The 26,022-nt window shown below is 40.5% G+C and overlaps 1 protein-coding gene across 3 annotated transcripts in view; it reads right to left on the reverse strand.

Annotated features, from left to right (window-relative positions):
* SLAMF6 (SLAM family member 6) overlaps positions 1–26,022 on the reverse strand; it is a 30,814-nt gene that overhangs the window by 2,443 nt on the left and 2,349 nt on the right. For 2 of the 3 annotated variants that reach the window (XR_009009954.1, XM_007171757.2), the window contains exons 2-5: positions 8,201–8,524; positions 2,946–3,209; positions 1,975–2,013; positions 842–921 (exon numbers count right to left, since the gene is read on the reverse strand). Coding sequence is in view for 2 of the 3 variants with exons in the window: in XM_007171757.2 (XP_007171819.2) it covers positions 842–921; positions 1,975–2,013; positions 2,946–3,209; positions 8,201–8,524 (707 nt within the window). In the remaining variant the exon portion in view is untranslated. Of the gene's footprint in view, positions 1–841; positions 922–1,974; positions 2,476–2,945; positions 3,210–8,200; positions 8,525–26,022 lie in introns of those variants that run through there. The other variant, XM_007171756.2, reaches the window with a different exon arrangement.

Raw genomic sequence — 26,022 nt, forward strand, 5'->3', positions numbered from 1 at the left:
GCACTTCTTATTGTTTGCTAGCTTCAGAGTCTACTTTGCAAACATCTGTGAGGGGCTTTGTGAAGGGAGACTTGCTTGTGGAATCCAAGATTTCTAGCCAGACCATTGTTTCCATCAACTGAAGAATGCTGGCTCTCTTGGCTTATTTTTCAGAAGACATGGAAAATGGCCTCCCAGGATGTTTAGTGTTATTTAGAAATGTACCACCTGCAGGTGCTTTATTTTGGGGTTGATGGGGGAATTACTGATGCATGGCGAGGAGTTCCTGATGCCTGACCAAGGCCATCCTGTTATGTTGCTAGAGGGCAGGGGACGATTGAGGACTGCTCATGCCTTTAGTGTCCTCTACTGTTGAGGGATTGCAAATTCTTGCCCCTTTTTCCCTCTTTAGAGACTCTTCTGAGCTCCCCTATTTCCCCTACATCCAGGATGAGAAGCCCCCTGATACAGAACCGTGTCTTCTGGGGGCTCTCAAACTTAAATGAACTCTGATCCATCCAGCAAGTATTTACTGAGCATCATGCTAAGACGTAGGAGAAGAGAGAGGAAGACATAATTTTCACTTCCAGGCAGCTTGTAATTAAGCTGAAGGGACAAGACTTACTGATGCATTAAGCAGTTAGATTAAGCAATGTAAAGCAGGGTATGAGTCAACATTCTACTGAGGTATGAGCAGTGAGGTCTAGAAAGGTCCTGCACATAACTCTGCAGTTCTTGTCGCTGCCTTTGCCTCTCCTTAATGGTGTATGTCATTTGAATTTAGAAAAGTTTGGTGACAAGGTCATGTATATTGATGGTAAAAGTAATGACCATGAAGGAGTATAAACCTGAAAGTACTCACCCTGTTTGAATGGGTGACCTGAGCATACACAGTGTTCCCTGGAGAGAAGGAAGCATACTCTAAGTTCCTCACAGTCTCTGCTGTTAACACAGGAAGGCACAGTCAGTAGCTGAAGGATTCTGGTTTGCTCTCCCAGGACCTTGTCTACCCCAGGCCATTCTCTGACCCCAGAGAGGCAGTTGTTCAAAGCATGGCCCTTCCTTAGGGTTCATTCATTTTTGACAGTCTTTGGAGTTCTGGGTTGAACCAGAACATTCTCAGCCATGTGATCTATTTCTGACCTCATCTCCTCAGGGGCACATGGTCTTGAGCTATCCTAAAGCCTCAGAGTCTCCCTCTGGCTTCACAGGAAGGGAAGCTTCTGGGACCAAATAGCACTGCCTACACAGGAGCTAGAGAACCTCACTGGTGAGCATAATGGAGCCAGATTATTTCACATATATAATACTATTAAACTTTTCAGAGCTCCTTAGAGTGGTTTTGATTATACTAGAGATGAGGAACTGGAGGCTCAGAAAGTTTTACAGACTTGGTGCAAACTCACACAGGAAGTGATCAGACAAGAATTTGAATGCATGCCTTCTGACTCCAAACCTCATGCCGGGTCCTCCACGCATGAAGTCATGTATCTCTCACCCATGAAATGAGACTCAGTGCCAATCTGAGTCTAGAGCCTGTGTTTCTGTGTCTATATCATACTTTCTTTTTTGACTGTGTCCACTCAATGCCCAAACCCGGCTGAAGAGAGTGATGGGGTCAGGCAGTTTGTCTTTGGGCATTTGATGCTGTAATTCTGTCTTTACCCTGCACCTCCTGTTGATAATGGACAAGTCATGAGTCCTTTCACTGGCGCTTAATCTCTCCATTGGCAGAGTGGGGAATGACCCTAATCCTACCCCAAGAAATTGCATGAGTGACCGGTTTGCATTCTTGTAAGGGACCCTGTAAGTCGCACAGGGTACAAACTTACACAGTTCCAAGTCTTATCCCCTTGCACCATCTGGTCCATCTGAGTAATGACATTCTGACTCCCTCCTCTCTCATTATCCAGCCCTCTGACCGCCCCCCTTTCCTTTTCCACTTGGTTCTTCCCATCTGTTTTATGATTGGGAGTTAAGAGTCTGGACGCTTACCAGGACACTGGGTTTGCTGAGTAGAGAATTGAAAGAAACCTGAAAAATAAAATCAGGGAAATTGAAATCTGTGACTATAGTGAGAGAAGCCTTCCACCCCCTACCCCTAGAGGTGTCTCTCTAGAGAGTGTGGTGGAAGGGGACCCGAAAGGGAAGGGCAGGCAGGCCCTGAGACTGGGTCCTGCATTTTCCAGTAAGACACTTTTCTAGGAGATTAGCACATGTGTATTCACAACCCAGGTGTTGTCCCAGTGGACCAGCTGAGCCAGGGTTTTCATCCTCCCTCCCTTTATCTATCTTCTACAAGACAGAGTCTTGTGGAGGTCCCAAACGCTAAGTCTCTGGAACCTTGGAGAAGAGACAGTAAGTAGGAAGAAAGGAAACCTATTTTTTTCCTGCAAACAAATAACGACACGATGATGACTACGACTATACATATTGAAGGAACTGCCACTACAATCCACATGGTATCCAGGTGTTCATTTTTTTCATTAGTAACACCTAAAAAGAAAAAAAAAGAAGTTGCACTTGAGACACATCGAGTGAGGCCCAGAGTGGTTTTTTAGAGCCTCTACTGCATCTCTTCTAGACCATCTTTGGGGGTTGGGTGGGTTCATCTATACCCAGAGGCTCTGGGGGTCTGAGCAGGCTTTCTTGGAGTGGGAGTCCATTTAGGCAGACAGGGCATGGTGGAGCCTGGTAGAGCCAGTGGGAGGAAGCAATCCTGACTTCCCAAGGACTTTGCTCTTGGGCTCTGAGTGGGCTGGAGAAAGGGTTGGTGGAGGGGGAGGGAGGAAGGAGAGACCTCTGGGGGAGTGAGAGGCATGGAGCCCCTGGGGATGTCTGTCCCTTCCCAGTGTCACTTGGCTGTCTCCTACTGGGCCGCTGTTTTAGGAATCATAAAGAGCACGAGAGACACCCCACACCCCACAGCCACTCAAAGCTCTCAGAGAGACCTGAGACAGACTTACTTTTGCAAAGACTCTGGACAGAGACAGAGAAGGATGAATTGCTGACAGGATTCTCAGCTACGCAGGTGTAGGTCTCTTCATCGAAACTCTTGGGGTCCCAGGAGATAGTGAGGTTTGCTTCACTTTGAAGTGTGTTTCCTGAGACCTGCCACCTGAATAAGATGTTATCATTTGGATTCTCCACAGAGCAGGTCAGGTGGATCTCACAGGTCCTATTTTTAGACCATTTGGTGTGAGGGACAACTTGTAAGTTCCTCAGTCGTCCTGTGTGCAGAGAAGAGGCCTGTATTAAGGACAAATGGCTTGGCTCAGCCCTCTGTGAAAAATATCTCTCACCTCGATGTTTCTGTATTCCATCTGGCACTGCTGTGTACTCTGTAAATAACTCTGCATGTACTGCCTAGTTGATGACATCAAGGTCTGGGGTGACCAAATTATAAGGGACATCAGTATGAGACAGAATAGGCAGTGGGAGAGAGGGAAGGGAAAGACTGGGGTTGTCGCCAACTAGTCGGGTGATTTTGAGCTGATCACTTTAACTTTTGGAGCTCCAGTTTATTCCTGGGGGTCCTTCTAGCCCTTGTTCACTGCCCCTCATGTAAAGATAATTTGGAGACTAAGCTAAGGGCCAGCCCTACCTTAACCAGGTCAGAAACCAGAAGACCAGGCACACTTCTCCATTGTCAGAATTCCCTAGATGGGATGGAAGATAAAAGCTTAACACTCTTGGAGAACGGTATTTCCCACAAATCTGTGGGAATATTGGTTCTCACTGGAGCTGATGCTGGCTCAAATGATGACAAAGAGACCTTGATGTAGAGTGTCACCAAGTCAGAAAGGGAAATGTTGAGAACTAAAGAATTAGGAAAGGAAGAAGTGAAGAAACAGAGAGCAAGCATGAAATTCTGGGGAAGAAAGAAGTGCAATATATTTGAGACTACATATGTTGCAGAAATATCTGAGAGCAGAGACCAGAAAATATTACCTAGTAAGGTGTCAGTGGCTGTGAGTCAATGGGAACATGAAAGCAGTACAGAAAAGCCGTCTGACCTAGACTCTGCCCAAGGGTTGAAATAAAGGTGACCCAATAGAAACAGAATGACTCCAACTGTCTGATTAGAAGAGATTAAGTAATGCTTTAAGCCTAGCTGAGTAGGAGTGGTGGAACAATACCTTGCTATAACAGAATTTTCATGTCATGGCAAGAGTGTTGGATTTGGAGTTAGGAAGACCTAGGTTAGAATCATGGCTTTGTCATTTACTGGCTACATGGACAAATTTTAGTCTCTTCATGCCTATGTTTCCTCATCTATAAAACTGGGCAATACCACTCTCACCACTATTATTCAACATAGTTTTGGAAGTGTTAGCCACAGCGATCAGAAAAGAAAAAGAAATCAAAGGAATCCAAATCGGAAACGAAGAAGTAAAGTTGTCACTGTTTGCAGATGACATGATACTATACATAGAGAATCCTAAAGATGCTACCAGAAAACTACTAGAGCTGATCAATGAATTTGGTAAAGTAGCAGGATACAAAATTATATGCACAGAAATCTCTTGCATTCCTATATACTAATGATGAAAAATCTGAAAGTGAAATTAAGAAAACACTCCTGTTTACCATTGCAACAAAAAGAATAAAATATCTAGGAATAAACCTACCTAAGGAGACAAAAGACCTGTATGCAGAAAATTATAGGACACTGATGAAAGAAATTAAAGATGATACAAATAGATGGAGCGATATACCATGTTCTTGGATTGGAAGAATCAACATTGTGAAAATGACTCTACTACCCAAAGCAGTCTACAGATTCAGTGCAATCCCTATCAAACTACCACTGGCATTTTTCACAGAACTAGAACAAAAAATTTCACAATTTGTATGGAAACACAAAAGACCCCGAATAGCCAAAGCAATCTTGAGAACGAAAAATGGAGCTGGAGGAATCAGGCTCCCTGACTTCAGACTATATTACAAAGCTACAGTAATCAAGACAGTTTGGTACTGGCACAAAAACAGAAATATAGATCAATGGAACAGGATAGAAAGCCCAGAGATAAACCCACGAACATATGGTCACCTTATCTTTGATAAAAGAGGCAAGAATATACAGTGGAGAAAAGACAGCCTCTTCAATAAGTGGTGCTGGGAAAATTGGACAGGTACATGTAAAAGTATGAAATTAGAACACTCCCTGACACCATACAGAAAAATAAACTCAAAATGGATTAAAGACCTAAGTGTAAGGCCAGACACTATCAAACTCTTAGAGGAAAACATAGGCAGAACACTCTATGACATAAATCACAACAAGATCCTTTTTGACCCAGCTCCTAGAGAAATGGAAATAAAAACACAAATAAACAAATGGGACCTAATGAAACTTAAAAGCTTTTGCACAGCAAAGGAAACCATAAACAAGACCAAAAGACAACCCTCAGAATGGGAGAAAATATTTGCAAATGAAGCAACTGACAAAGGATTAATCTCCAAAATTTACAAGCAGCTCATGCAGCTCAATAACAAAAAAACAAACAACCCAATCCAAAAATGGGCAGAAGACCTAAATAGACATTTCTCCAAAGAAGATATACAGATTGCCAACAGACACATGAAAGAATGCTCAACATCATTAATCATTAGAGAAATGCAAATCAAAACTACAATGAGTTATCATCTCACACTGGTCAGAATGGCCATCATCAAAAAATCTAGAAACAATAAATGCTGGAGAGGGTGTGGAGAAAAGGGAACACTCTTGCACTGTCGGTGGGAATGTAAATTGATAGAGCCACTATGGAGAACAGTATGGAGGTTCCTTAAAAAACTAAAATTCCAGCTACCATACGACCCAGCAATCCCACTACTGGGCATATACCCTGAGAAAAGCATAATTCAAAAAGAGTCATGTACCAAAATGTTCATTGCAGCTCTATTTACAATAGCCAGGACATGGAAGCAACCTAAGTGTCCATCAAGAGATGAATGGATAAAGAAGATGTGCACATATATATACAATGGAATATTACTCAGCCATAAAAAGAAATGAAATGGAGCTATTTGTAATGAGGTGGATGGAGTTAGAGTCTGTCACACAGAGTGAAGTAAGTCAGAAAGAGACAAACAAATAAAGTATGCTAACACATATATATGGAATCTAAGGAAAAAAAAAGTCATGAAGAACCTAGTGGCAAGATGGGAATAAAGACACAGACCTACTAGAGAATGGACTTGAGGATATGGGGAGGGGGAGGGGTGAGATGTGACAGGGTGAGAGAGTGTCATGGACATATATACACTACCAAATGTAAAATAGATAGCTAGTGGGAAGCAGCTGCATAGCACAGGGAGATCAGCTCGGTGCTTTGTGACCACCTAGAGGGGTGGGATAGGGAGGGTGGGAGGGAGATGCAAGAGGGAAGAGATATGGGAACATATGTATATGTATAACTGATTCACTTTGTTATAAAGCAGAAACTAACACACCATTGTAAAGCAATTTTACTTCAATAAAGATGTTTAAAAAAAAACTGGGCAATAATACTTACTTCTTGGGTAATTATGAGGATTAAATGAGGTAGCATGTAGCACAGAAATGGCAAATATTTGGCATGAATATTACATCTCCTTCAGCCAATGTCTGTTGCTGACCTCAAAAACCTATCTTGATATCTTTCTTCACTTGATGAATGTATAACTACTGACTTGACATTTCCACCTGGTTATAATGTGTATCTCCAACTCAACATGTTCAAAAAGACTCCTGTTTTTCTCTCCAAAGCCTTCTCAATCTGCAACTTTCCCCATCTTAGTTGACAACAACTGCATCCTTCCAGCCATCCAAGCCAAAAGCCCTGGAGTCATCCCTGACTCATCTTTTCCTCTCATACTCCCACATCACAAAATCCTGGTGGCTTTACCTCTAAAATATATCCAGAATCCAACCACTTCTCACTACCTCCACTGCTCCCACTCTGGTCCAAGCCAGTATTACCTCTTGCTTAGATAGTTGCAATGGCTTCCTAATTGGTTCAGTGGCTTCCACCCTTGTCCAAAGAGATCCTTTAAATAAGTAAGTTAAATTATATTACTTCTCTGCAAAATCCTCCAATAGTTGTCTATTCCCCCAAAATAGAAGCCAAAGTCCTTGGGATGACTCTCATAGCCTTAGAAGATATGGCCCCCTACTTCCTTACTGACCTCATTTCCGATTGTTCTCTCTTACTCTGCTCCTTGATGTTTGACCTTCTTTATGTTCCTTGAGCTGCCAGACACAGGGAGTGCTTGTGCGGGATGGCTCTTCATCCAGATATCTGCATGGCTCACTCTTTTACCTCCAATATGTCTTGGCTCTAATGTCATCTTCTCAAAGAGGCCTATTATGACCACTCCATTTAAAATTGACCACTACTCTCTGGCATTTCTGATGCTCCTTATTCTGTTCTAATCTCTCTTTCTCCATAGCACTCGCAGCTTACTGTGTCATTTGTTTATATATTATGTGTACTGTTTATTATTGCTCCCATATTCCCTACCCAGAATGTCAGTTCCATGAGGGCAGGGATCTTTGTTTTGTTCACTGATGTATTTCAAGGGTCTAAAACAGTGTCTTGTATATTATCCCTGGTTAACAAATATTGTTGACTCAGTGAATAAACAACATGACTCTGATATCTTTCTTAACACTGAATCCTAGGCAGTTACTCCCAATTAAGTGATATTGGCCCATAAGATCAAATCTTTGCCATCCCTAGCCTAGTACATACAGAACAATTGACCAGTGTTTTTTTTTTAAAAAAAAACCTACATAATTTATATCTTAAAATTCCTTTACACAATTGTAAAACATGTTGGTGTAGCTTACACATCTCTCTGTGTATGTGCCTTTGAAGGAGAGGTACTCCAAAAGGCCCTGAGAAGGCATTGGCATTGGCATTCAGCCTCAGGAGTGTGGTTGTTGCAGAAGAAGTTGTGCTTGGTCTTCTAAATAGTGACAGAAGAAACTTGTCTCAACAAGTGTAATGGAGCCTAGTACAGGGTCTAGGAGTCACAAGATTTAGGTTCTAATCTTAGCTCTGTCACTAACTGCTGTGCAATGCCATTGAATTGTTTTGTTGCTGGACCTCAGTCTAGCTCCAAATGCCATGCTTTTTACCACTAAGCTATAGTGCACACTTGCAGTCACATAGAATTGAAATATGTACTATTTTTCAGTCCATACACAATTAAACCCCATGATTTGACTCACTGAAGATCCTCAGATCATAACTGGTGAACAGTGAAGAGGTCAGTGTGGTTATCTGGGCGCTGTAAGGTCCTGTGTCTGCCATCGTCAGGTTGCTGAGCTGCAAGGAGTAGGACTTGGTGACCTTCAATCGATTTTTCCGCTTTGGGTCAGTCACCCTGTTTAGTGCTTCATTTGGCTCTATGAAGATGATAGATTTTCCATCATGAAGCCAGGTGATGGACATGATCTTCTCTTCCATAGGAGACTTCAGGGTAAGTGTTACAGACTCCCCCACGACCCCGTTCACAATCAATGGGGTTGAGCTGGTTTGTGAAACTGTGTTCCCTGTGAACACAGAAAGGAAACTGCTATAATTCTCCCTGCCCTCCCCCTGCTCCCCACACCCTTTCTCCATACTCTTCCAGTCAGTTAGAGCTCTCTGACACTGAAGCCCAGAAATATGATGAAAAAGGAAAGGGTTAAGAGGAGTGTTGAAATGGGCAATCACAGAGGCTCCACCCCAGCAAAATGTCTGGCACTTTTGTTTAATGAGTAGTTGGTCCAGATGATCCTGGCCAGTCTAACCTCCCACACTAGCTGGTCACTCCTGGGTCATGGCCACACTATCTGACCCCAGCCTCTGAGTTATCTGGGCATGAGATAGAGAGGGACAACTATATCAACTCTCTGGCACAGACTTCAAAACCCACAAGTCTTTGCTGATGAAATATAATCAAAGCTCAACATTTATTAAATACCTACTGTGTTCAGTATAGTAGGTTTGTGAGATTTAGAGGACTAATAATAGGAATTTACAGTTCTTACACATTATTTCATTGGACGCTGACAACAATTCTGTGAGGATGAATATTACCATCTCCATTTATAGACAAGGATCTGAGGCACAGAGAGGTTACCTAATTTTCCGAGTTACCTAGCTAAGGAATAACAGAATCAAGATTCAGACCCAACTCCTTTGACTCTAACTACTTTGTGCTCTTTCCATGATACCAGAAGATATCTTTTCTTCTCCCAAAAGATTACTGTCTAGTAGTTGAGGAGATAAAAACTGATAAGCATAAAAGTAATACATATAGCTTCAAAGTAACATATAATGACTATACTCTCATGAGCCTATCTCAGAGCCATTAATATTCAAGCAAAAAAGGTGAAATAGTCACAGTCATTCTTAAAGAAGATGTTTCTTTACCATCCTTTGCCAAATTCCTAGCATTTATCATACCATTTTTAGCTCTCTGTTTACATGTTTGTCCAGCTGACCATGCCTTTATTATCTTTATATCTCAGCACTGTGCCTGATACAAAGTAGGATCTGGAAATATTTGAGTGAATCAATGAATAACCATTACCACAACCTCAACCTTTTCAAGACTTCTTAATTCTCAGGAGAGGATCTGAGTAGGGGAGGAAATGTCTCTTGGGATCTTTGCACTCAGCTCCTGGGTGACCTCATATTTCCTCTCTTTTTCTCAAATTGTCATATGCATGCCTGTCACATGAACACTGCCATCAATTCCCCCTCTTTACTACATCTTTCCCATCAGCACTTTAACATGCTGATGTTTGTCATTTGACCCTTCTTCCCTCTTGGAATCACATGGGTGAATATCACAAGCAAAATCTTGAGTGAAAAAAGAAAATATAAATACAAATAGAATACAGTGGCATGCTTACATTTATTTAAAGTTAAAAAACAGGCAAAACAAATCTATTCTTTTAGAAGTCAAGATAGGGTTACCTTTGAGGAGGAGGGAAGGATAACATGTAGGAGGGAGCATAGAGGGGGTTTTCTGGGCTGCTGGTAATGTGCCATTTCTTAACCTGTGTCTGGATACACAGATTTATTCATTTTATGATCATTCATTGAGCTGACACTTAGGATTTGTAATTTTCTCTTTGTATGCTATATTTCAGTAAAAGAGGTTAAAACAACAAGAAAAAACAAAACAAAGCAATTACAATGGCCTATGAGGGCCAGAATGATCTGGTCATTTTTCTCTTTTTAGCCTAATTTCCTATAACTCTCCCCCTTGTTCCCTTTGCTCACACTATGCTGGCCTGGTTATTCCTTGAACAGGCCAGAGTTGTACACTTGTAATTCCCTCTGCCTAGAATGCTCTTCCCCCAGGTGTCCACATGGCTCACTCTTTCGTCTCCATAAGGTCTTTAATGCAAACATTCCCTCTCAAGGAGGCCTTCTGTGACCACACTTTCCTCACCACAAGCCCTCACTCCTGTGTACTCACTGCCTTTGAATTTGTTTTTCTCTGTAATACTTACTTTCTACCATACTTTGCAATTTGCATATTTGTTTTTTTGTTCTTTTTCCCTTCTATAAGAATGTAAGCTCCATGAAAGCAAGGATTTTTTCTGTCTTGTTCACAGTGATGGACATTCTTGAACAGTGCTTGGCACATAGTAGGCACCCAATGAATATTGCTGAGTGAATGAGCACAGCTCCATCACTTGTTTTGGAGGTTCTCTGCCCAGGATGTTTAGGACCAGTTTCTCTTTGTAAGGGGTGTCGGCATACCCTGTGGCCCAAGGACTCTCCAGGAAATGTTCTTCCTTCTCTAGCACAGACCTTTAAGTTTCCTTTGTTTTTATAGATTGAAATCATTCATTTATTTAACAGGCCATTCATTGTACTATTTGCTCAGCTCTATGCCAATTCAGTGAGTAAAATCCTTAGAAATCATGGCATTCAGACCATATTTATTAGATTCCTTTTATGTACCAGTTTCTGGACTGAAGACTGAATATAGAAATGAATAAGACATTATCCGTCCTCTGGACTCACCGTGTGGTAGAGGAGTCTGACAGGTAAACATGTAGCTATGGTGCGGTGAGTTAGGCGTTGACCTAGGATAGGGTTTGCTTCTGCATTGCCCTCATACCACTAATTGCATCCTGCACACTCAATATCAAGTGTTTCTTTCTCTTAGATATAATTAAAATGTTCTTTTCCTCTATTTTTCGTAATCTTGAGGGTAGGGATTATGCTTATTATCTCTGTATTCCTAGCATTAGCACAATTTTGAGCTCAATAAATGTTGAATTGATAGAGATAAATGCTCTATAGGAGCACAAATAGTGAAAATGATGGGGCAGAAAGGGTTGGGGGTTGTCAGGGAACACTTCGCAGAGAAGATAACATTGTAGTATGGTTTTGAATAAAAACAAGAAGTTCTCCGTTGCTTGATTATTTCAAGAATGCCCAGCTCTTTCTTTGCTCTGTTGTTCCCTTTGCCTGAAATACCTTGCTCACATTTTCCCATCTGGTGAGCTCCTATTTATCCTGCAAGGATAAGTTCAAATATCTGTTTGCCTTTGCTTATATTTGTGGGGTTTGCATTGGTACAGGGGAAGAGAAAGGAGTTTGTGGTGGGAGAAGAGGAGAAGTTATAGAAGGAGGAGAAGGGGTTGGTAGAAGAATTCCCTGTAAGTCTAAGAAAAAAAAGAAGAGCCACAGTGCTTAAGGAAGGTGAAGGTAAGAAGTTACTGAAAAAGTTCAAAGGCTCCTCTGAAAGACTTTGGACTGAAGGAGAGCTGCTTTGGGACCCAGATGATGTGGTGTGGCCCAGAAGGCACAAGAAGGCCTTTTTCTCTACTCTGCCTGGAATCAGCACTGATGCTTTGGGAATGTCCTGGGTCAGCATCCTTGGCATGAATATCCATGTCCTCTGCAGAGCATTGAGGTCTTCTGTAAGTGGTTCAGCGGGCAGCAGATTTGGGGGACTAGAACCAGAAGAGACTAAGAATTGGGAGGATGCCTCATGACCTTAACAGAAGGCTGCTTTGGGGGCCTATGGGAAGCATCCCTTATAAGTCACTGGGAGCCACTTAGAGCATGGGGGTGGTGCTGAGGTCCATCCTCTGGTGTGGATGTTCAGTCAGCAGAAATTTGGGGTATGTTTGTTTACATGTTTCACTCACTCTGGAAACATGAGTAATGTATCAGTCAGCTCTTTATGCCCCCAGAATCTGGCCCAGGGAACTTGGAATACTAAGTAGGTTGAGATTAGAATGTAAAGTGTCTTGAATGATTATCTGAATGATTTTTTTTGAATGTGTTAAGAAACATGGAGTATTTTTGAGAAATGAAAAGGAATAAAGAAAGCAGGGGTCTTCCCTGGTGGCACAGTGGATAGGAGTCTGCCTGCCAATGCAGGGGACATGGGTTCGATCCCTGGTCCGGGAGGATCCCACATGCCTTGGAGCAATTAGACCCGTGCACCACAACTACTGAGCCTGCGCTCTGGAGCCCGTGAGCCACAACTACTGAAACCCATGTGCCACAACTACTGAAGCCTGCATGCTTAGATCCCATGCTCTGCAACAAGAGAGGCCACTGCAGTGAGAAGCCCGTGCACTGCAACAAAGAGTAGCCCCCGCTCGCCGCAACTAGAGGAAGCCCGCATGCAGTGGCGAAGACCCAACACAGCCAAAAATTAAAAAAAAAAAAAAAAAAAAAGCAGGTAAGGCTGAACTGATTCTGAAAAAGAGAAAAGTCAGAGAAACTTTGGGATATCTAACCTAGGGGAATGGCTTAGGCCTAGGACTGGCTTAGTCCTATCTATAGGAAAAAGAGATACAGTGGGTTGTTTCAGCTCAGTATGAAACAAGTTCAGAAGGAGGGTAGGGGCTGATTTCTCAAGAGCTTTAATAGAGAAGGGAAGAGATATATCAGGCAGGATCTTGAGTAAGACAAGTGAAAATGAAAATACAACATACCAAAACTTACAGGGTGCAGCGATCACAGTGCTCAGAGGGAAAATTTGTTCTTTGAAAAGATCAGGAAGATTGACATACTTTTAGCTAGATTAATTAAGAGAAAAATAGAGAAAGCTCAAATTACTAAAATTAGAAATGAAAGGGTGGATGTTACTGCAGACCTTATAGAAATAAAAACGATTATAAGAGAATATTATGAATAACTGTATGGCAACAAATTAGATAGCCTAAATGAAATACACAAATTTATATACACAAACAGATTACCAAGACTGACTTAAGAAGAAATAGAAGATCTAAGAGGACCTTTAACAAGTAAAGAGATTGAATCAGTAATCAAAAACCTTCTGGCAAAGAAAAATCCAGGACCAGATGGCTTCACTGGTGAATTCTACCAAATATTTAAAGAATAATTAACATCAATACTTCTCAAACACTTCCCCCAAAAAGAAGAGGAGAAAACACTTTCTAATTCATCCTATGAGGCTGGCATTACCTTTACCAAAGCCAAAGATATCATACACACACACACACACACACGAACGCACGCACAAACTATGGACCACTATCCCTTATAAGTATTGATGTAAAAACCCTCAACAAAATATTAACAAACTGAATCCAGCTGCATATTAAAAAGATTATACACCAAGACTAATTGGAATTTATTTCAGGAATGCAAGAGTGATTCAACATATGAAAATCAATCAATGCAATATACTACATTAATAGAATTAAGGAAAAAAGACACATTATCATCTCAATTAATACAGAAAAAACATTTAACAAAATCCAACACTGTTTCACACATAAGAATCTAAGAATAGAAGGGAAATTCCTCACCTTGATAAAAGGCATTTGAGAAACCCACATCTAACATTCTATTCAAAAAGGAAAGGGACTTCCCTGGTGGTGCAGTGGTTAAGAATCCACCGGCCAATGCAGGGGACATGGGTTTGATCCCTGATCCCAGAAGATCCCACATGCCGTGGAACAACAAAGCCCGTGAGCCACAACTACTGAGCCTGTGCTCTAGAGCCCGCGAACCACAACTACTGAGCCTATGTGCCACAACGACTGAAGCCTGCATGCCTAGAACCCGTGTTCCACAACAAGAGAAGCCACTGCAATGAGAAGCCTGCCTACTGCAATGAAGAGTAACCCCAGCTCACTGCAGCTAGAGAAAGCCCACCCACAGCAACAAAGACCCAATGCAGCCAAAAATAAATAAATAAATAAATAAATAAATAAAGAATGAAAGACTGAAAGCCTTTCACCTAAGACCAGGAACAAGATAACAATGCCTACTTTCATCACTTCTATTTAACATTGTACTGGAAGTTCTAGTTACAGCAATTAGACAAGAAAAATAATAAAAGGTATCTTAATTGGAAAGGAAGAAGTGAAACTATTCCTATTCACAGAGGACATGATCTTATAGATAGAAAATCCTAGAGTCCACAAAAATAAATTGGTTCAAAATGGCAGAGTAGAAGGACATGCGCTCATCTCCTTTTGCGAGAGCACCGAAATCACAACTAACTGCTGAACAACATTGACAGGAAGATGCTGGAACCCACCAAAAATAAAATACCCCACATCCAAAGACAAAGGAGAAGTTGCACTGAGACAGTGGGAGGGGCACAATCATGATAAAATCAAATCCATACCTGCCAGGTGGGCGATCCACAAACTGGAGAACAATTATACCACAGGAGTTCTCCCACTGGAGAGAAGGTTCTGAGCCCAACATCAGGCTTCCCAGCCGGGGGGTCTGGCAATGGGACTAGGAATCCCCAGGGAATCTGACTTTGAAGGTCAGTGGGATTTGATTGAAGGACCTCCAAAGCACTGGGGGAAACAGAGACTCCACTCTTGGAGGTCCCACACAAAGTTTTGTGTGCATGAGGATCTGGCTAAAGGAGCAGTGACCCCATAGGATACTGAACCAAACCTACCTGCTAGTGTTGGAGGGTCTCCTGCAGAGACAGGGGGCAGCTGTGGCTCACCACAGGGACAAGGTCACTGGCAGCAGCAGTTCTGGGAAGTACTCACTGGTGTGAGCCCTCCCACAGGCTGCCACTAGCCCCACCATATAGCCTGTAGGCTCCAGTGCTGGGTCACCTCAGGCCAAACAACTAACAGGGAGGGAACACAGCCCCACCCATCAGCAGACAAGTGGTTTAAGGTTTTACTGAGCACAGGCTCTGCTCACCAGAGCAAGACCCAGTTCTACCCACCTCCAGTCCCTCCTATCAGGAAGCTTGCACAAGCCTCTTGGATAGTCTTATCCATCAGAAGGCAAACAGCAGAAGCAAGAAGGACTACAATCCTACAGCCTGCAGAACAAAAACCATAGTCACAGAAAGATAGACCAAATGAAAAGGCAGAGGACTATGTCCCAGATGAAGGAACAAGATAAAACCCCAGAAAAACAACAAAATGAAGTGGAGCTAGGCAACCTCCCAGAAAAAGAATTCAGAATAATGATAGTGAAGATGATCAAGGATCTTGGAAAAAGAATGGAGGCAAAGACTGAGAAGATGTAAGAAATGTTTAACAAACACCAAGAAGAACTAAAGAACAAACAGAGATGAACAATACAACAACTGAAGTGTAAACTATACTGGAAGGAATCAATAGCAGAATAACTGAGGCAGAAGAACTATCATTATTCTGAATTCTTTTTCAGGTAGACTTCCTATTTCCTCTTCATTTGTTTGGTTTGGTGGTTTTTACCTTGCTCCTTCATCTGCTGTGTATTTCTCTGTCTTCTCATTTTGCTTCACTTACTGTGTTTGGGGTCTCCTTTTCACAGGCTGCAAGTTCGTAGTTCCCGTTGTTTTTGGTGTCTGCCCCCAGTGGTCCAGTGGCTAAGGTTGGTTCAGTGGGTTGTGTAGGCTTCCTGGTGGAGGGGACTAGTGCCTGTGTTCTGGTGGATGAGGCTGGATCTTGTCTTTCTGTTGAGCAGGACCGTGTCTGGTGCTGTGTTTTGGGGTGCTTGTGACCTTATGATTTTAGGCAGCCTCTCTGCTAATGGGTGGGGTTGTGTTCCTGTCTTGGTAGTTGTTTGGCATAGGGTGTCCAGCACTGTATCTTGCTCGTCATTGAGTGGAGCTGGGTCTTAGTGTTGAGATGGAGATCTCTGGGAGAGCTTTTGCTGTTTGATATTACGTGGAGCTGGGAGGTATCCGGTGGACCAATGTCCTGAACTCAGCTCTCCCACCTCAGAGGCACAGGCCTGACACACAGCCGGAGCACCAAGACCCTGCCAGCCACACAGCTCAGAAGAAAAGGGCAAAAAACAAGAAAGAAAGAAAAAAATAATAAAATACAAGTTATTAAAAATAATTATTAAAATTAAAAAATAAAAAAGAAAAAAAAAAGAAACAAAGAAGAGAGCAACCAAACCAAAAAACAAATCCACCAATGATAACAAGTGCTAAAAATTATACTAAAAAAAAAACAACAACAAAAAAACGGACAGACAGAACCCTGGGACAAATGGTAAAAGCAAAACTATACAGACGAAGTCACACAAAGAAGCATACACATACACATTCACAAAAAGAGAAAAAGGAAAAAAATCTATCTATCTATCTATCATCTATCTATCTATCTATATATAAAAGGAGGAAGAGAGCAACCAAATCAATAAACAAATCTTCCAATGCTAATAAACTCTAAATACTAAACTAAGATAAACACAAAGCCAGGAACAAATTAGATGCAGAAAGCAAACCCCAAGTCTACAGTTGCTCCCAAAATCCACTGCCTCAATTTTGGGATGATTTGTTGTCTATTCAGGTATTCTACAGATGCAGGGTACATCAAGTTGACTGTGGAGATATAATCCACTGCTCCTGAGGCTGCTGGGAGAAATTTCCTTTTCTCTTCTTTGTTTGCACAGCTCCTGGGGTTCAGCTTTGGATTTTGCCCCGCCTCTGCGTGTAGGTCACCTGAGGGCGTCTGTTCTTTGCTCAGACAGGATGGGGTTACAGTAGCAGCTGATTAGGGGGCTCTGGCTCACCCAGGCTGGGGGGAGGGAGGGGTACGGAATGCCAGGTGAGCCTGTGGTGGCAGAGGCTGGGGTGACATTGCAACAGCCTGAGGCATGCCATGTGTTCTCCTGGGGAAGTTGTCCCTGGATCACGGGACCCTGGTCGTGGCAGGCTGCACAGACGCCCAGGAGGGGAGGTGCGGATAGTGACCTGCTTGCACACAGGCTTCTTGGTGGCTGCAGCAGCAGCCTTAGCATCTCATGCCCGTCTCTGGTGTCTGTGTTGATAGCTCACACCTGTCTCTGGAGCTCATTTAGGCGGTGCTGTGAATCCCCTCTCCTTATGCACCCCTAAACAATGGTCTCTTGCCTCTTAGTCAGGTCCAGACTTTTTCCCGGACTCCTTCCCCACTAGCTGTGGAGCACTAGCCCCCTTCAGACTGTGTTCATGCAGCCAACTCCAGTCCTCTCCCTGGGACCTGACCTCCAAAGCCCAAGCCTCAGATCCCAGCCCCCACCTACCCCGGCTGGCGAGCAGACAAGCCTCTCAGGCTGGTGAGTGCTGGTCGGCACCGATTCTCTGTGTGGGACTCTCTCCACTTTGCCCTCTGCACCCCTGTTGCTGCACTTTCCTCCATGGCTCTGAAGCTTCCCCCCCCTGCCCATCCCCCATCTCCACCAGTGAAGGAGCTTCCTAGTGTGTGGAAACTTTTCCTCCTTCACAGCTCCCTCCCAGAGGTGCAGGTCCCTTCCCTATTCTTTTATCTCTGTTTTTTTCTTTTTTCTTTTGCCCTACCCAGGTACGTGGGGAGTTTCTTGCCTTTTGGGAAGTCTTAGGTCTTCTGCCAGCATTCAGTAGGTGTTCTGTAGGAGTTGTTCCACATGTAGATGTATTTCTGATGTATTTGTGGGGAGGAAGGTAATCTCCACGTCTTACTCCTCCACCATCTTGAAGGTCTCTCAGGCATGATATATTTAAAATGATGGAAGGGAAGAACCTACAACCAAGAATACTCTATCCAGCAAGACTCTCATTCAGATTTGAAGGAGAAGTCAAAACCTTTACAGACAAGCAAAAGCTAAGAGAATTCAGCACCACCAGACCAGCCTTGCAACAAATGTTAAAGAAACTCCTCTAGGCAGGAAAAAGACTAGCAACTTAAAAAAAACAACAACAAAAAAACAAAAAAAACAAAAACAACAACCACAAAAAAACCTTGCACATATATAGACTGATATATCAAAACCTCATGGGAACAGCAAACCCAAAAACTGCAACAGATACTCACACACAAAAGAAAAAGCAACCCAAACACAACACTAAAGACAGTCATCAAATCACAAGAGAAAAGAACAAAAGAGGAAGGGAAGAAAAAAGACCAACAAAAACAACCCAAAACAACTAAGAAAATGGCAATATGAATGCATATATTGATAATTATCTTAAATGTAAATGGATTAAATGTGCCAACCACAAGACATAGACTGGTTGAGTGGATAAAAAAACAAGACTTGTATATATGCTGTCTACAAGGGACCCACCTCAGACCTAGGGACACATACAGACTGAAAGTGAGGGGATGGAAGAAGGTATTCCATGCAAATGGAAACCAAAATAAAGCTGGAGTAGCAATACTCATATCAGAAAAAATAGACTTTAAAATAAAGACTGTTATAAGAGATAAAGAAGGACACTACATAATGATCAAGGTATCAGTCCAAGAAGAAGATATAACAATTGTAAATATATATGCACCCAACATAGGAGCACCTCAATATATAAGGCAAGTACTAACATCCATAAAGGGAGAAATCAGCAGTAACACGATAATAATGGGGGACTTTAACACCCCACTTTCATTAATGGACAGATCATTTGGACAGAAAATCAATAAGGAAATACAGGCCTTAAATGACACATTAGACCAAATGGACTTAATTTATATTTATAGAGCATTCCATCCAAAAGCAGCAGAATACATCTTCTTCTCAAGTGTACATGGAACATTCTCCAGGATTGACCACATGCTGGGCCACAAGGCAAGCCTCAGTAAATTTAAGAAAATTGAAATCATATCAAGCATCTTTTCTGATCACAGCGTTATGAGATTAAAAATAAACCACAGGAAGAAAAACTATAAAAAACACAAACATGTGGAGGCTAAAAAATATGCTACTAAAGAACCAATGGATCATTAAAGAAATAAAAAGGAAATTAAAAAATACCTAAAGACAAATGAAAATGAAAGCACAATGATTCAAAACCTATGGGATGCCTCAAAAGCAGTTCTAAGAGGGAAGTTTATAGCAATACAATCTTACCTCAGGAAACAATAAAAATCTCAAATGAACAACCTAACCTTACACTTAAAGTTACTAGAGAAAGAAGAAGAATAACAACAAAAAAAACCCCAAAGTTACTAGGAGGAAAGAAATCATAAAGATCAGAGCATAAATAAATCAAATAGAGACAAGGAAAACAGTAGCAAAGATCAATGAAACTAAAAGCTGGTTCTTTGAAAAGATAAACAAAATTGATAAACGTTTAGCCAGGCTCATCAAGAAGAAAAGGGAGAGGATTCAAATCAATAATATTGGAAATGAAAAAGGAGGAGTTACAAATGACACCACAGAAATACAAAGGATCATGAGAGACTACTACAAGCAACTGTATGCCAATAAAATGGACAACCTGGAAGAAACGGACAAATTCTTAGAAAGGTAGAGTCACCCAAGAATGAACCAGGAAGAAATAGAAAATATGAACAGACCAATCACAAGTACTGAAATGGAAACTGTGATTAAAAAACTCCCAAAAAACAAAAGTCCAGGACCTGATGGCTTCACAGGCGAATTCTATCAAACATTGAGGGAGGAGCTCACACTTATCCTTTTGAAACTGTTCCAAAAAATTGCAGAGGAAGGAAAATTCCCAAACTTATTCTATGAGGCCACCATCACCCTGACACGAGACAAAGATACCACAAAAAAGGAAAATTACAGGCCAATATCACTGATGAGCATAGACTCAAAAATCCTCAATAAAATACTAGCAATCTGAATCCAACAGTACATTAAAAGGATCATACACCATGATCAAGTGGGATTTATCCCAGGAATGCAAGGATTTTTCAATATCCACAAATCAACCAGCGTGATACACCACATCAACAAATTGAAGAAAAAAACCATGTGATCATCTCAATAGATGCAGAAAAATCTTTTGACAAAATTCAACACCCATTTATGATAAAAACTCCCCAGAAAGTAGGCAAAGAGGGAACATACCGCAACATAATAAAGGCCATATATGACAAAACTATAGCTAACATCATACTCAATGGTGAAAAGCTGAAAGCATTTCCTCTAAGATCAGGAAAAAGACAAGGATGTCCACTCTCAGCACTTTCATTCAGCATAGTTTTGGAAGTCCTAGCCATGGCAATCAGAGAAGAAAAAGAAATAAAACGAATCCAAATTGGCAAAGAAGAAGTAAAACTGTCCCTGTTTGCAGATGACATGATACTATACATAGAGAATCGTAAATATGTTACCAGAAAACTACTAGAGATAATCAATGAATTCCGTAAAGTTGCACAATGTAAAATTAATACACAGAAACCTGTTGCATTTCTATATACTAACAATGAAATTCAGAGAGAGAAATTTAAGAAACAATCCCATTTACCACCACATGAAAAAGAATAAAATACCTAGGAATATACCTACCTAAGGAGAGAAAAGACCTGTAATTTGAAAACTGTAAGATACTGATGAAAGAAATAGAAGATGACACAAACAGGTGGAAAGATATACCATGTTCTTGGATTGGAAGAATCAGTACTGTTAAAATGACAATACTACCCAAGGCAATCTACAGATTCAATGCAATTCTTATCAAATTACCAATGGCACGTTTCACAGAACTGGAACAAAGAAAATCTTAATTTGTATGGAAACACAAAAGACCTCAAATATCCAAAACAATCTTGAGAAAGAAAAACGGAGCTGGAAGCATCAGGCTCCCTGACTTCAGACTATACTACAAAGCTACAGTCGTCAAAAGAGTATGGTACTGGCACGAAAATAGAAATATATATCAATGGAACAGGATGGAAAGCCCAGAAATAAACCCACACACCTATGGTCAATTAATCTATGACAAAGGAGGCAAGACTACACAATGGTGGAAAGACGGTCTCTTCAACAAATGGTGCTGGGAAAACTGGACAGCTACATGTGCAAAAATGAAATCAGATCATTCTTTAACACCATACACAAAAATAAACTCAAAATGGATTAAAGACCTAACCTATAAAATTCCTAGAGGAAAACATAGGCAGAACGCTCTCTGACATAAATTGCAGCAATGTCTTTTTTGATCTGTCTCTCAGAATAATAGAAATAAAAACAAAAATAAATGAATGGGACCTAATTAAAATGAAAAGATTTTGCACAGCAAAGGGAACCATAAACAAAACGAAAAGACAACCCACAGATTGGGAGAAAATATTTACAAATGATGTGACCAACAAGGGATTAGTCTCCAAAATTTACAAACAGCTCATGAGGCTTAATATCATCAAAACAAACAACGCAATTAAAAAAATGGGCAGAAGACTTAAATAGACATTTCTCCAAAGAAGATATACAGATGGCCAACAGGCACATGAAAAGATGCTCAACATTGCTAATTATTAGAGAAGTGCAAATCAAAACTACAATGAGATATCACCTCACACCAGTCAAAATGGCTATCATCAAAAAATCCACAAACAATAAATGCTGGAGAGGGTGTGTAGAGAAGGGGACCCTCTTACACTGTTGGTGGGAATGTAAACTGGTACAGCCACTGTGGAGAACAGTATGGAAGTTCCTTAAAAAACTAAAATTACAGCTACCATATGACTCTGCAATCCCACTCCTGGGCATATATCCAGAGAAAAACATGGTCTGAAAGGATACATGCACCCCAATGTTCATTGCAGCACTGTTTACAATAGCTAAGACATGGAAGCAACCTAAATGTCCATCAACAGAGCAATGGATAAAGAAGATGTGGTATATATATATATGATGGAATATTACTCAGCCATTAAAAAGAATGAAATAATGCCATTTGCAGCAAAATGGATGGACCTAGAGATTGTCATATGGAGTGAAATAAGTCAGACAGAGGAAGAAAAATATTGTATGATATCCCTTATATGCAGAATCTAAAAAGAAATGATACAAATGAACTTATTTACAAAACAGAAACAGACTCACAGACTTAGAGAATGAACTTATGGTTACAGGGGGGAAGGATCGGGGGAAAGGATAGTCAGGGAGTTTGGGATTGACATGTTCACACTGCTATATTTAAAATGGATAACCAACAAGGACCTACTGTATTACACAGGGAACTCTGCTCAATGTTATGTGGCAGCCTGGATGGGAGGGGAGTTTAGATGAGAATGGTTACATGTATATGTATGGCTGACTGAGTCCCTTTGCTGTGCACCTGAACCTATCACAACACTGTTAATTGGCTATACTCCAATATAAAATAAAAAGTAAAAAAAAAAAAAAAGAATCCACAAAAAAACTATCAGAACTAATAAATGAATTAAGCAAAGTTGTAGCATAGAAGATCAATTTACAAAAATTTACAATTACAACACGTATTTTTACAATTGTAAATTTACAATTGTATATTTTTAATTTGTATTTTACAAATACACATTGTATTTTTAAACACTAGCAATGAACAATCTGAAAAGGAAATTAGGAGAACAATTCCATATATAATAGCATCCAAAATAATTAAATATCTATGAATAATTTAGCCAAGGAGATTCAATACTTATACACTGAAAACTATGAAACATTTTGAAAGAAATTAAAGAATACCTAAATAAATGGAAAGACATCCTATGTACATGGATTGTAGGATTTAAGATTATGTATTTGGCAATACTACCCAAAGCAAGTTACAGATTCAATTCAATCTCTATCAAAATTCCAATGACTTTTGTGACTTTTTTTTCATAAATAGAAAAGCCATTCTTCAAATTCATATGGAATTGTAAGGGACCCCAACTAGCCAAAACTATATTGAAAAATAAAAACAAATTGGAGAACTCGCACTTCCCAATTTAAAAATTTCCACAGCTACGTTAATCACATGCCAGTGTATTGCTGGTATCAGGATAGACATATAGATGTCTATATGGAATTGAATTGAGAGTCCATAAATAAACCTATACATTTATGGACAATTAATTTTTGACAAGAATGCCAAGATCGTTCAATGGGGAAAGAATGGTTGCTTCAACAAATAGTACTGGGACAACCAGATGTCTATAAACAAAAGAATGAAGTTGAACACCTACCTCACACCTATACAAAAATCAACTCAAAATGTTTCAATGACCTAAATATGAAAGCAAAAAATTATGAAACTCTTAGAAGAAAACATAGGGGTAAATTTACATGATCTTGGATTTGGCAATGAATTCTTAGATATGACAACAAAAGTGTGAGCAGGAGAAGAAAAAATAGATAAATTAGACTTCATCAAAATTAAAAACTTTTGTGCATCAAAGGACATTATCAGGTAATGAAAAGAAAACTTACAGAATAGGAGAAAATATTTATAAATCATATATCTGATAAGGGTCTAGTATTCAAAGTAGTTAAAGAGCTCTTATAGCTCAAAAAAAAAGACAAATAATCTAATCAAAAAGGGACAAAGGACTTGAATAGACATTTCTCCAAAGAAAATATACAAACAGCCAATAAGCACATGAAAAGATGCTCAATATCATTTGTTGTTAGGGAAATGCAAATCAAAACCACAAGAGACTTTACATGTACTAAGATGGTGATTAATAATAATAACAACAATAATAATAGTAAATAATTGGAAAATAAGTTTTGGTAAGGATGTGGAGAAATTAGAACCCTTATACATTGCTGGTGGGATTGTAAACTGGTACAGCCACTGTGGAAAAAACTATTTAGTGATCCCTCAAAAAATTAAGTACAACATTACCATATGATCCAGAAATTTCATTCCTGGGTATATACCCAGAAAAATTGAAAACAATACTTGTACAAAAGTCTTCATAATAGAACTATTTGCAAAAGCCAAAAGGTGGAAACAACACAAATGTCCATCAGTAGATGAGTGGATAAATAAATATGGTACACACATACAATGGAATCTTATTCAGCAATAAAAAGGAATATAGTACTGATACATGATACAATATGAATAAACATTGAAAACGTACTAAGTGAAAGAAGTCAGACATAAAAAGTCACATGTTGCATGATTTCATTTATATGAAATATTCAGAATAGGTAAACCCATTGAGCCAGAAAGCAGATTGGTGTTTGAAGAGGCATAGGGGGAAGGAGAAATGAGAAGTGATTGCTTAATGGGTACAAGGTTTTCTTTTGGGGTGACTAAGTGTTTTGGAGCAATAGAAGTGGTGGTTGCCCAACATTGTAAATTTACTAAATGTCACTGAATTGTACATTTTAATATTATTATTTTGTTTTGTGAATTTCACCTTAATGAAAAAAAAGAAAGACAAAAATTTTGTGTGCACATGGAGACACAACTGAGGCTAGATCTGTAGTGGGAGGCTGAAAACTGGGAGGTGTGAAAGGCTGGCAGTCCAGTGGGCACAGACCACAGATTCTGAGAGGTGGAAAGACACAGTTGTCCTTCAGGATAGTGACAAAATATAAACAACTCTCTGCCTATGGTGAGCAACAATAAACATTTGAAGGTGTGGATGGTTAGTAAGAAGTAGATAATGCTGCTCAGGGGAAGGGGAGTCATCGGATTACAATCTTTTAGCAGAAGAGCCTGTAAGTTTTTGACTCAAAACGTCAGAATCATTTGGTTGGCCCATGTGTATTGGCTGTACATATATTTCCTACTACTGTTCTCTCTTCAGCATCAGAATATCTGTATCTGCTTCTTGCAAACACACTTGAAGAATTTGTTCTTATTTCTCCATCCCTCCAACTCCACTGTGACTAAAGTCTCATGAGTATGGTTCATGAAGCAGCATTGGGGTTGCCTGGGAGCTTGTTATAAATGCAGAATCTTAGTCTCCATTCCAGAATCAGCATTATAATAAGATTCCTTAATACTTTGTATTCATATTAACATTTGATAAGTAAGTTCCCACCTATAAAGAATAAAACGGAGAAGCAAATGAGATTCATTTTCTCCGGGGCATGATAATGTCTGATTTCAGTTATACCAATTGGGATTATTTCTTAACATGGTTTATCCTTTCAGATACATTTCTTAAAAGGAGAAAGTCATGGTGTCCAGCCCCTTGAAAGAATGTAGGCTGGCATGAGTCATCTTCCTTCATGCTTGTTTTCAAGATTGATTTTATTTGTGCCATACTCTTGTCACAGTGGTTTTTTCCCCTTCCTTAATCACTCCAAACCCTTCCCTGCACCAGGGCCTTTGCACATGTAATTCCCACTGCTTTGAATGTTTCTTCATTAGACTCCTCCCCATTTGACTCCTCATACTCTTTAAATATCAGAGGAGATGCTACTTTTCCAGAAAATCCATTCCACATCACCTCATCCAAAGCAGATCCTCTTGTTTTTCTCTCCAACGGTACTGAAACCAAGAAGGACACTGTGGGGACTCCTGGGCATGGAAGGCTTTATGTCCCCCATTTCTTGTTTGTAGGGAATAGACTCCAGCCTCCATGACCTTCCCTGAGTTCCGAAGGGCAGACTAGAACAGTTGCTAATCAGGGAAGAGAGGGGATGCAGATACGAGAGAGGAGCAGCCAAGAAACAATAGTGCAGCCTTGGGGCAGGGTCCTGCTTCTGCCTCAAGGGATACACAACAATATCTTTGAGCTGCTCTACAGAACTAAAACCCAACAAATGGAAAATATCAGCATTCTTCATTCCAGATTAAAGGAACCAGAGAAGCTCTTCAAGAAGACCATCTGAGGCCAGATTAAAGGAACCATAGAAACTCATCAGATTACCTGAGACCAAATTAAAGGAGTGCAGGTCCTGCACACACCCTAATCTTATCAGCAACCCCAACCTT

The sequence above is a fragment of the Balaenoptera acutorostrata genome, chromosome 1 (genome assembly GCF_949987535.1).
Source record: "Balaenoptera acutorostrata chromosome 1, mBalAcu1.1, whole genome shotgun sequence".
In the NCBI taxonomy this organism is placed as follows: domain Eukaryota; kingdom Metazoa; phylum Chordata; class Mammalia; order Artiodactyla; family Balaenopteridae; genus Balaenoptera; species Balaenoptera acutorostrata.